At 43.4% G+C, this 12907-nt stretch overlaps 1 protein-coding gene across 1 annotated transcript in view; it reads left to right on the top strand.

The window, feature by feature from the left end:
• Window positions 1-11346, top strand: part of GLG1 (golgi glycoprotein 1) — a 140335-nt gene extending 128989 nt beyond the window's left edge. Inside the window, exons 24-26 of the mRNA XM_008572774.1 lie at window positions 2982-3102; window positions 3820-3926; window positions 6200-11346. Coding sequence (XP_008570996.1) covers window positions 2982-3102; window positions 3820-3926; window positions 6200-6367 — 396 coding nt within the window. The 3' untranslated portion in view covers window positions 6368-11346. The remainder of the gene's footprint in view (window positions 1-2981; window positions 3103-3819; window positions 3927-6199) is intronic.
• The last annotated feature ends 1561 nt before the right edge of the window (window positions 11347-12907 follow it).

Below are 12907 nucleotides of genomic sequence, written 5' to 3'. Positions count from 1 at the left end.
CACTGTGAGTGTAACACCAAAGCAAAATGTTAATACCACTATATCAATAAGTGTTCTGCATTAACAAAAATCGATGAATCTAAAACTTTAGTTCATTTCAGAAATGTCACATAAAAACAGATTTATCAAAATGTGACTGCTAAGTGTACATGATCTTGCAAAATTGAAAATGAAATAATATGTTTGATCTTTTTTAGAAAGCTTAATCTTTTTAAAAAGAGTTTCAATGATGTCACTGAGTCATTGAGAATATTGTGTGTAAATTTTTTCATCTGCTAAAAATGTTTCTGATTTCATGTGGTCTGAGGCATGGTAATAGTTGTTTAAAAGCTAAATCCATGTATTTTCCTTTGACTCCTGTGTTATCAAACGATCCCATATAATTTTGGGGGGGAGTTGAATAATATTTGGGTTTTTTTATTTGGTTTTGTTAATTGATGTTTTATATGGACTATAGTCTTCCTACTGAGAGCAAACTAATTTTTATGGAGAAAGCATTTCTGGAGCAGGCCCGGGGTCCTAGGCAGGAGATGAGGGCAGCATCCCCAGCCCAGAAGCAAGCAAGGAGTATGCCGAAAACACCACTTCCACACAGGTGGCCCACCACAGCCACCATGCAGGGGACCTGCCAGACCTCAACTACATTGACACAAGGAATGTCACCAGTGGAGACCAGAAAAAGAAGAGGATGTCTCTCTCCTCAAAGTCCACTTCAGAGTAACAGAAGAAGCAACTGCTCTCCCAGATGACCAGACATCAATGTAGAGATAACAAAAACCCAAGAAAATATGACACTACCAAAAGAATACAATCATTGTCAAATACCAGGCCCTATAGAACAGGAAACCTTGAAATGACTGAAAGGAATTCTGAGCAACAATTTTAAGGAAACTCATTGAGATAAGAGAAGACTCAGTTAGAGAACATAATGAAACAGGAAAAAAAAAAGTCCAGGGTATGAAGGAAGAAATTTAGAAAGAGATTAATACCTTAAGAAAGAATGTGGCAGAACTCATGGAACTGAAAGTTTCAGTCAGTGAAATAAAAAACACAACTGATAGTTTAAGCAGCAGGTTAGAACAAGATGACAAAAGAATTTCTGATCTTGAAGATAGTCTTTTCAAAACAATCCAGGCAGATAAAAAAAGGAAAAAAGAATTTTAAAATATGAAGAAAATCTAAGAGAGCTAGCAGACAACCTTATGTACACAAACATTCAAATCATGAGTGTTCCAGAAGGGGAGGAGAAAGTAAAAGGCATGGAAAATCTATTCAGTGATATAATGGAAAACTTCCCAGGTATGGGGAGAGACAGGGAACTTGAGATCTAGGAGGCTCAGAGATCTTCAAATGGATTCAACCCAAAAAGATCCTCTCCAATACAGTCAAACTGGCAAAGTTCAAAGACAACGACTGCAGCAAGAAAACAGCATCAAGGAGCTGCCATCAGACGAACAGCAGACTTCTCAACAGAAACTCTATTGGCCAGAAGAAAATGTCATGATATATTCAAATACTAAAAGAAAAAAATTGCCAGCCAAGAGTATTATACCCAGGAAGCCTATCCTTCAGAAATGAGGGAAAAACAGTGTATTTTCCAGACAGACAAAAAGTGCGGGAGTTCACCTCCACATGACCAGCCCTGCAAGAAATCCTCAAGGGAGTCCTGCACCTGGAATCCTCAAAACGATGATCACTACCACGATTACACAAGAAAGAGCAAAACCCTGGGTTTTGAACAAAAATGCAAACAAGAAAGAGAAAGAAACTAATCTTACCACAACAGAAACCATAATAACAGTGTAATAATGCCCCTGCTTTATTCTGATTTTAGTGATTTCGGTCTTCTCTCTTTTTTTCTTGATCAACCTAGATAAAGATTTGCAAATTTTGTTGATCTTTTTAAAGGACCAACTTTTGGTTTTTCTGATTTTCTCTATTGTTTTTTAATTCACTATTTCATGTATTTCTGTTGTAATCTTTGTTATTTCCTACTTATATTTGATTTAGTTTGCTCTTCTTTTCTATTTCCTTAAGGTAGAAGTTTACATCATTGACTTGAGATTTTTCTTACTTTTAATTTAGGTGTTTACAAGTGTAAATTTTCCTCTAAGCACTACATGAGCCCTGTATCCAATAAAGTTTGATATGCTTTGATTTTTATCTCAAAGTACTCTCTAATTTCCTTGTGATTTTTCTTTTCACTTGTTTATTTAGGAGAGTGTTAATTTCCTCACATTAGTGAATTTTCTAAATTTCCTAATGTTATTGTGGTCGGAGAACATATTTTCTATCATCTTAGTCTTTTTAAATGTATTGAGACTTTTATGGCCAAAAATTAAGAAAATAAAAAGGAAAGCATTTCTGGCCTGTCTTAATGTCCTATAATTTTATCATATATAAATGGAGAGTCTGCAGAGTTGATTTCAGTTCTAATATGTTTATGTTCCTCTTGTTCAGAACATCTTTAAACTCAAATAATTATTCCTGTGGTAGAAGTTAAGTTCTCTCCAATCTTTTCCTTTTGAGGGTGATGGAGGTAATGTGCAACATTTATAAACAGAATATGCTTTTATTTGATTGGGAATTTTAATATAGCATGTTACTCTGATTTTCAAATTTCACATTTTTTCAGATTTCTTAACAAAATAACTGTTACACCAATAAAAGTACTAACATTTAAGTATTTTAAAATGATGTGGCATTCCAGAATGCCAAAAACCCAAATCTGACCTTATAGTTACTTACAGTCCCTGCTTTCCTGACACAGCTTTGCATACACTAGATACCAAAGATGTAGTTATCAGATTAAATTGGACACTAAAAATCTGCATTCTGTGCATCATCACCACATTGCCACTTGTCCCAGAGTAGTCTCTGTTGTTAACCCTCAACCTTCCCTCCTTGAATTGTTTGTATATAAAGTATTTACAGACATTTCCTCTATAAAAGCTCTCTTTGCAATGATCTTCCCTTTCCAGGAAGTGTTAAACATGCTGAAGGAAAGCAAAGCAGACATCTTTGTGGACCCAGTACTTCATACAGCTTGTGCCCTGGACATTAAACACCACTGTGCAGCCATCACCCCTGGCCGAGGGCGTCGTAAGTCACTGTGTTCACTCTGACCCTGTCTGGTCTACCCTGGGAAGAGCAAAGACTCCCGCTTAGACATCAGTTGTAGCTGCATAGACAACATTCTTTGGGGGCCTGGTTGTTGCCGAAACTAGGCCTTTGTGGAATGAATTTAAGAATAATACTGCAAGTTTGAACTGAATAATCATGAGCAGAGCTAAAGATTTGATGAAAGTGGAAAGTTATTTATCAGGGGGCTGGCTGATTACCTCAGTTGGCTAGAATGCAGTGTTACAGTACCAAAGTCAAGGGTTCAGGTCCCCGTAGCTGCCAGCTGCCCCCCCAAAAAATTTATCAGGGAAGCAAAAGTTAAGGCATCGTCATGCCCTTTATGCCCCTCTTGCCCAAGCTAAAACAGCTTCATCAACTTCCCTAGTGGCTACAGTGGGCTCAATAGACAGGTTCCGTGTGAGGCTGGAACCAGGGCAGGTGTAAAAGTTGTTTCTGAGACAGGTGTGCTGAATAAAAGTAAGAGAGGTTTTCAGAGAGACTCTGGACAGCCAGCCCTGGAAGTTAAGTGTCATTCTTCTCCATACTGCATCTTGGGTCAAGTTTCCTAGAGGATTTAGTTTTGTTGAGCTTACATATTGGAATTCTCTGATGCTTAGCTACTCTTCTCCATGACCTTAGAGAAATTCACTGTTCTGTCTACTTTCAGACTCTCTTCTTATCCATTTCCTCCCACAGAAATGTCCTGCCTCATGGAAGCCCTGGAGGATAAGCGGGTGAGGTTACAACCCGAGTGCAAAAAACGTCTTAATGACCGGATTGAAATGTGGAGTTATGCAGCAAAGGTAATAACCAAGAGAATCTTCCTTTTTTTTTTTTTGACCAGTAAGGGGATCTTAGCCCCTGACTTGGTGGTGTCAGCACCATGCTCTCCTAAGTGAGCTAACTGGCCATCCCTATATAGGGATCTGAACCCATGGCCTTGGTGTTATCAGCACCGCACTCTCCCAAGTGAGCCATGGGCTAGTCCTAACCAGGAAAATCCAACGTGGCCATCTCTTCTTCCATTTTCTGTTCTCTCACAGATATTTTATTGATTTTCTTGTCCTTGTGAGACAAGCAGTGAGTATATTTGAAAAGTCAGTCAATGTGTCTTTCAAACTCCTTTGCTGTCCATGAGGCTGGAGCCACCATCTCCCTCTGTATGAGGCTGCATCTGCAAGGCTCTGCCAAGGCCACTGCCTTCTGCCCTCAGTTGCCCATAGCCCATCACTGAAAAGTGAGTCCGCCAAAGAGAAAAGAGACATCAAGCCCAGGGGGAAGGAAAGAAATCCAGCCTTGCCTGTCTTAGTGCTTATTTTATAATTTTACATAGTCTTCGACTAAAGAATATGTATGTGAGACCAGTGCTCCGCTGGCCTGGAACATGGAGAAGAATGCGATGAAGAGAGACTTCGGGGCTGGCTGGTTAGCTTGTTTGATTAGGGTGCATGGGTTTGGATCCCTGTATTGGCCAGCTGCCCAAAAAAAAGAGACTTCAGGATACTAGTGAATGTGTATGGTACCCAGACAGACTCGGTTGGGGGAAATTTTCACTACAAAAGTTCTGCCTCAGTGAGAAGAATAATAGTTCTTCTCATGAATACATTGCTTAGTAGTTTACAAAACACTTTGATGGATGTATTTCCTCATTTGAACCTTGAAACCCTGTGAGGTAAATAGAATAATTATTTCCTCACTTTTCAGTGGAGGAAACTGACTTCAGAGATTATGACTTGCCCATGGTCCCTCAGGTTTCTAGTCTACACTTTTGTATCAACCCATATTGGATAGACTTTCCCAATGACCTTAGATCAAGAGAATGACCAAGGGACTCCCCTTCTTCTTGGCCAGTTCTTCCTTTCACCTGTGTGCTTCCAGGTCAGGGGTAATAAGGTAAGAGGGAACAACCAGAGAAAGTCTTCGTACCTAGACAGAAGGATAATGCAGGGGATGGTTGAATGGTAGTTGTCACAATAGCCAGCACTCCCCTTACCCCTTCTCCTAAGGAAAAAAAGTCACCTTTGAAAGCTCTTGGGTAGGTGAGAAGCACAGTGACACTGTGTCAGTCCATTCTTCCCTCACTGGTGTCTGCTCCTTTGAGCTGCTTAGCATTGCCTCAGCATGACTCAGAGTGCTTCACTACTTGTTTTGTGTTGGCAAATGTTGGTGCGGAAATCCCATTAACCTTACACTTCCATGCTCACATGGCATGAGCATAGAAGCAGCCCAGACTCCTCTGGGCCAAATCCCTCACTGGCACCCAGACTAGGTAAGACTCAAAAGAACAGGTTCTTATACACCTGGGGAAACTTTCAGTTCTGATTCTGCCAGTGCAATCCATTGGAGAAAGCAATGGGAAACTGAGGATGAAAACTGTCCATGGTTGGTGACCGGTTAAATGTACTCTGATACTATAAGTCATGTTTGCACATTGTTTTTGATGTGGCGAATGCTTATGATATAATGGTGAGTGAAAAAAAAAAAAGATACAGAAAACATACAACACAACCACAGCTTTTCACTTTGTTTTTTGAAAATGCAGCAAACACGATGAAGAGCATAAATGAAAATATGTAAGAACCTGTGGCCTTGTGCACGTCATTTAACCACCCTCACCCCACCCCTGGGCCACAAGGTCTTCATCTGTAATATGGATGTAGGAGGGCTGGCTGGTTAGCTCAGTTGTTTAGAGTGCCGTACAAAGTGGGGGTAACGGAATCTGCTTGCTAGGATTGGTGCGAACACGGAATGAGTGAAAACATGCAAAGCCTTTTGCCCAGGGCCTGACACATGGCAGGTTCCCAGGGCTTGGAGCTGCTGTGTTAACAGGGGTGATCACTGTGAGGGACTCATGGGTCACTGCACTTTGTATCTTTCTGTATTTTCTGATTTTGTGCAGTAGACATGCACAGTTATATCAGGAAAAAGAGTTACAGCTCTGTTGATTTTTCTCTCCTCTTTCCTCCCTCTCAAAAAGAAGAGACATAAAGTAGGACTTGAGGGGGACAAGCTAGACCTAGCACTGCCACCACCAGCCCAGTTCTCTCTCAGATCACATTGCTATGTGTCGTTCCAGGTGGCTCCAGCAGATGGCTTCTCTGATCTCGCCATGCAAGTGATGACATCCCCATCAAAGAACTACATTCTCTCCGTGATCAGTGGGAGCATCTGTATATTGTTCCTGATTGGCCTAATGTGTGGACGTATCACCAAGCGAGTGACACGAGAGCTTAAGGACAGGTAGAGCCACCTTGACCACCAAAGGAACTACCTGTCCAGTGCCCAGTTTGTACAGCCCTCCTGTATAGTGTACCCACTCACCTCGCTCTTCTAAGAGGTGACACCAACACCTGTGTTAGAGCAACAGCAAGTGTCCACTGCATTGTCCCATCCAGACTTCGTCTGTGTCCATGGTGTCCTCCTCCTGAATCATTTGTGCAGCAGCAGCAGCTGGCCAATTTGGTGGTTGCCTTTGTTGGCAAACTTGGGTTTACCTGCCCATAGACAAGTCTCTCTCATACCAACAAAACTACCAGTACTTCCAGAACCAACTCACTGACCTGCAACTCAAATGTTTTTTTTAAAAAACCACCAAAAAAAAAAAAAAAGAAAAGAAAATTTTAAAGAAGAAAATGTATATAGTAACATATCTCCTCCAGGCTTCATTTGGACAGTGGGGTTATTTCTTCTGCATGACCAAGTAAAATGAAGGCAGGACTTAGAGGGGAAACATACCACCCAATACGCCTGTAACTGAGATGTCTTGTTCATCTCTCAGAAGTACCTTTGGGCCATGTCAGGGCTATGGACTTCACCAAGTAGTGAGAAAACACTAACAAGCCTGCTTTGGGTCCTGTTTTCTTCTGCTAAAACAGTGATGCCTTCCAGTTCCCACCCTAAATGAGCCACTTCTGGTCACATCCCCAAAGCCATGGTTATTATTATGATTTCCTCACCTCAGTGAAATAAAGCGTGAGCTTTCCTGGGCCAAGGGCAAATTTGTTGGGGAAGGGATCAGAAGTTTGTGAAGCTGGACAGTCCATTGATCTGCACTGAGAGGCTGGATTTTGAGTCCCCAGGCAGCAGAATCCCAGTAACCTTCCTCCTCCAGGATAGTGCAGGACTCAGCCACATCTGGACTGGCCCTACTGATGTAGCAGTTACTCTAGAAGTTCTTTGCTTCACCAAGAGACAGTGACTGTGCAGGGAGGGGTGCTTTAAGACTTGGGTGGGGAGCAGCAGGGCAGGAAGGAGGAACAAGGGTTTGATTCACTTTGTTTTATTTTTCAGGCTACAATACAGGTCAGAGATAATGGCTTATAAAGATTTAGCATGGTTTCAGGATGTGACTGGCAGTCCAACCTGACCTTTCTGCACGCTCCAGGCAAACTTCCCAGACAAGCTCCTTTGTGCCTCTACATGGAGAGGGTGTGGAAAGTTATTACATTAAAAGGTGGAGGATTTTCTCCGTTTTTTTTTGTTTGTTTGTTTCTGTCCATTTGCTGCATGTACCCACTCAAGTAGGCATGGGCTAAAAGTTGTGTTTCGGTGATTCACCAACCTCTCCAGAATCTGAGCTTTATAGAAGCAGTATTTCCGGCCATCCCCCTTTGTTCCTCCAGTGGGGAGATGACAGGTCTGGGGTATGAGGGGGAGGAGTCCAGGCGTCCTGGTTCAACCTGGCACACCTTTGGTTGAGTTTGGGGCACGAGGTCGTAGTGGCTGCACAAGAGGGCAGCATGTACAGTAGGAGATATATTTATATAATATATATTTTATTAACCTGTTAGATTTCCACAAAGTATTATAAATCATGTGCCTAAAACTATCCACATAGACCGAGGCCTGTTCACGGCGCCCTTCCTTCTCCTGCCTCTCCTTTGTGCTGTCCGCGTGTGTTGCCGTACCTGAGCAACATTTGTCTTCCTGAAGTTTGTTCAGGACAGGGCGTGTCAGTTTGTGGATCAGTTGATCCAGATGACTCCTTGTCTAACCTGACTGATGTGTATTTGAATACCGTGGTTTTCTTCCTTTTCTTTCTTTTCTCTTTTTCACTGACCTTCCTGGAGGCAGTGGGTTCCAGAAGTCAGTTATCCCGCCTTCCTAGGGTAATGTAAGTCACCAAGGGGAGCTGCTAAGCTGCTTGGTCCCCTCAGTCCTGTTCATAGGGTCTTCCTGACTCTCAGTAACTGTCATGGGATTCTTCAATCTCATAAAACTTGACACGTTTGGAGTACAAGCAGCACACCCTTATCACCACCACTGGGGGGCGGAATTGAGCTGGTTCAGATATTCCCTCTCCAGTGGTTCCCATCTGGATGGCAGGGGCTGCTGAGCCTTGATATCAGTAAGTGGGAATGTCATCTAGATGCTGGCCTCCACCAACACGTCTGGTGTGGTTTACAGGGTAGGATTAACGTTCACTGTTTAACTCGGGTGGTGGTGTCATTCTCCATGTCTGCAGTCTCCCTCCCAATATAGGTAAAACATCCTTATATTTCTAGTGCTTCTCACTATTTCTGTTCTTTCTAAACTGAGAGAAAATCCCATTAGTTGTGTGCAGCAGATTTGGAAGTTTGATGAGGAGTTTAGTTCTTGAAATATTTGTCATCTTTAGAAAAAAAGGTCAGAACAGAAAGAATGACTCTGCCGGTATCTTCAGTTGCTTGTTACAGGAAAGTCTTTCATCAGCCTACTTGGAGTAGTTTCCTGTGACTGGCTTTTGAGAGTCAGGCAGGGTCCCGAGCAAGTTTTTCTAAGTCCAAGGGGCCCAGCACCATCTGAACTGGCTGCCCGACCACATCCATTCAGTACCTCATTTGGCATAACAAAATAGGTTCTGGGAACCCCTGTTTCCTGGCCTCATAGTTTGATCAGACTGTAAATCAGCTAGTCAAAACTAGTCTGGAAGAGGAACTGTGACCCTAACGTAGGAGCTGATGGTGGACTCTGGCCTTTATCTCTTCTCCTGATGTCTAGCCCACAAACAATAATATAAATAGTGGGTAGGGTTTTTTGCCAAGGCTAAGGCTCCAGGCACTTGCTGAAAATTACAGCAGCTGGTCACTGTCATCTGGCCTTGCCCTTTCATACCAGTGTCTCGGGGACTCTTACACCCAGTGTGCTCCACAACCCTCCAGAGGCACCGGGAGTCCAGGCTCCTGAGCTGGAGGCACTGTAGTACAGGAGATAGAAGTCTGGGCAAAATGTCAGGAACAAGACTAATAGCTCCCTCTAATGGAGCTTCTCCCACAGAAGGGGAGCTCTGTGAGTGAGACCTTTACTTTGGTACATCCCTGTACTTCCTCTGCTGTTGCTACTGTCCCAAGACAAGTCTGCTACCAAGATGCACCAACTCCAAAGGCTTGGGCTTGCTCCAGGAAATCCTTCTTTCTCTGCGTTCCCTGGAGACCCTCTGGCTACCACTCCCAGCTCCAGCTCTGTGTATCCAGTCAGCTTGTTCTGAGCCAGTGCATCCTTAGAAGCTAGGAGAATTCTAGGACTACCGATGAACTAGTATTTAATGAGCAGGTGTTGACTTGAACTCATTGCAGGCCTTCGGCCATCTCATCCTGCACTCACCCTTCTCGGGCACAGGGAGCAGCTCAGTCGGGGGAGGCAGGGGTGCAGTGCGGGCAATGGCGAGGCCATCTGCGTTCACGTTTTACGTTTTATTAGACAAACTGGAAAGGGAATTATGTGGCTGACTTCCTGTGACCTTCTGAAGAGAAGAGTCACTCTTATGTATCAGTGTGACATTTGGGAATATTTCCGTCCTCCCCACCTCCAGGCTTGTGGGCTGCCTTTGTCCCAAAGATTCCTACTATCGTGTATCGTCCAGGGAGCGGTGGGTTATTCCATGGGGACTCCTTTCTTAACTGGTCTCGGGTCTCTCTGAGAGACCTTTCCTATTTCTTCCCCTACTCCATCACAAAAATAAACATTCTCCATGTAGAACTTATTCTAAGTCAGCAGATATGGAGCACGAAGCTGGACTAGGAACGCTCAGAAGTGAGCCAACCCAGCCTAGCGCATCCACCCTAAATTTTGGCCATAGAACCAAAAGAAGAATATGGCTTTTTGAATTATGTACATTGTGGTATGTTTACTTGTATTTCACCTTCTTAGGAATTAGAAAAACCTCAGAGATGAGAATACTTCCTTTTGTTTCTCACCATTTGGGCAGTACCTGAGTAGTTTTCTAAAATGCATCATTCTAGTGTCATGAGTTCCTCTTGGGCCTTTAGGGACACTCCTCTCCTAACTCACCTCTTCACCATTGGGATTTGGTTTCCAAAGGGCCTGGGGCTGGATCTAGTGTTCTGGCCCGCCCTTCCCTCCCACTTGTCTTTGCTTTGCCATCCCTCTAGCCACACTCCTTCTTGGTCCTCCTCCGTCACTAGGACCAGCGTCACATTTTAGGACAATCCAGTTTGAAGCCAGATCCCCCTTCCTACCCAGACCTCACACAACAGATAAGTCATTAGCAAACCCAGATGTAATCTTCAGGGTTACACACTCCCCCAAGCCATCTGGTAATATCTCTGTGGGGACCCAGGGACTGTTTATCACCTGTTAGCACAAAGATGAGGCTGTCCGCTCAGGCTAGTGGTGACAGGGTCCTGACAGGTGGTCTCCTCTCCCTGCCCCTTCCCATGATTGGCCATGACACATGGGTAGGATGTCGGGCTCTGTGCAAGGAGAAATCTTCCTTGGCAAGGAGAAAGTTCAGACAGTGCCTCTATATTTTTTTGCCTGCCCCCCCAATGTAGAATTGACACCTGACCCAGAGCCCAGCAGGGCCCTCTGCCAGACGTGCCAGGGTGGTTTGAGCAGGCTCCCCAGGTCAAACTGCAGTAGAGTGGTGGAGGGGCCAGTGGGAGAGCTGGCAGCAGGAAGGCTTCCTGAGCGGATTCTCTCAGCACAATGTTCCGAGGTCAGTCCAAGCAGGAAAACAGACTGTACAGCAAATGCTGTGTGAGATCTTAGGCCTTTAACTTTTTTTTTTTTGGAAAGAAAGAAAAAAGAAAAGTACAATTAACTAGCCTCTTTTGTAAATGGGTTTCCTTTCTATGTATAAAATGCCATCAGTTCCTTGTTTTTACATGTTCATGCTGTGTAATTTTGAGATGTTACTGAAATTCTGAACATAATGTGCATTTTTTTCTGTACAGATGAAATGGGAGAATTTAATAAAGAGTTTGCAGGTTTTTACTTGTTAAATTATCTCTGTGGTGACTGGGAGGAATCTCCAACCACCTGCTCTGCTAGTAGAAGTTTATGAAGCTATAGGCAATGACAGTGAACTTGCCAACTGATGCTCACAAACCTTGTTGATCAGGTCTTGAGCTCCAGGCTGATTGGGTCCAGCAGAGTAGGACAATAGGACTTTTAGAGGAAAGGGGACTTCGGTCCGCTTGTTTTCTGTATGCTAGTGGCAGAGCTACAAGTCCCCATTGGGGTTCTCTGACCCTTGGTCTGATGTGTCCAGAATTATTTGTTCTGCTGATATGTTTAAGCCCACATCATGAGGCTGCATCCTGGGAAGAGTACATACCTGAAACCTCTCCTTATGGGTCCGACACGTGGATGGCTGGCCCTGAGAGAAGCACCTGGTCTCCAGTGGCCACTCTTCCCACTCAGCCCCTTGTCAGTGCCCTCCTGTGTCCTCTTTTACTCAGTTCTCTCCATTCCAGCAGCGCAGTCCCTGGGTCAGTGGTCTGCACTGGAAACTTCCTGAGCCTTTTGTTCTGCTTCTCCCCATCTCGGCAAAGCTAATTTGCATCTGGGTGTTAAAAATTAATAGCTTAAGGAATTTGCATGGTAGCAGAGATTTCTTGAAGTATGTAAATTAAAAGGAAGTTTTTTACCTACTAGATGAGCAAAGATTAAGAAAGATTAACTTGCAGAGTAGGAGAGGGTTTGGGCAAACAGGCAGTCTGGTACAGTTTGTTGGTGAGAGTGTGATCACAATAGTCTTTCTTGAGGGCTATTTGGCAGTACCTATCAGGACTAAGTCATAATACTACCTGATCTAGAAATTCTGTTTCCATAAATATATCCTATAAAAATAATTGAACTCATGTATATTGGAATATCTACAAAGATAATCATTATAACAATCTTTGTATTAATGAGAAATTAAACAACCATATTAGAGAAGAGGTTAAATTTTAAAATGAGACACCATATGATGCAATACTATGCAGCCCTTTAAAAGGAAAATGTAGAACTTCATTTCTGGGTAGGATAGAGAAGCTTGCAGCTGAACAATGCTCACAATGAGAATAACTAGAAAAGGTAGAGAAACAGATGATATCTATGGTTTAAGTGAGTTGCAGAAGCATCGATGACCACAGGGTTAAGATTGTGGAGAGGAGAGCTGACAATCTGTAGCCACTTGCCTTCACTGACACTGGCCACAGGGTGAGAATCCATGCTTTCCCCAGGCAGAGAACTGAAGGTGGGAGAAAGAGACATTTGCAGAGTATTTTATACCTCAGCCAGCTGGAATGACAAAATTGAAGGCCTAAGGGGCTTCAAATAGATGGCCAGTTCTTAAGCCACTTGCTGAAGTCTGAAAATGTACGAGATGGGGACCTAAAAAGCTAAGCCCAAACCTCTGTATAGCAGAGCAGCATTTTGCAGAATTACAGTGCTGAGAAGATAGAGTTCAAGATCTCTCAAAAGGAGAGACCCTGGTGAATGCATCAGGATTTCCATCGAAAGCCTTGGAGAGCTAGGCCCTAGGAACAAAGGCAAGTGAGAAGTAGATGGAACACTG

The sequence above is a fragment of the Galeopterus variegatus genome, unplaced genomic scaffold, assembly GCF_000696425.1.
Source record: "Galeopterus variegatus unplaced genomic scaffold, G_variegatus-3.0.2 Scaffold835, whole genome shotgun sequence".
Lineage (NCBI taxonomy): Eukaryota > Metazoa > Chordata > Mammalia > Dermoptera > Cynocephalidae > Galeopterus > Galeopterus variegatus.
Note: the sequence above shows the minus strand (reverse complement) of the source record. Positions and strands in the feature narration are given on the sequence as shown.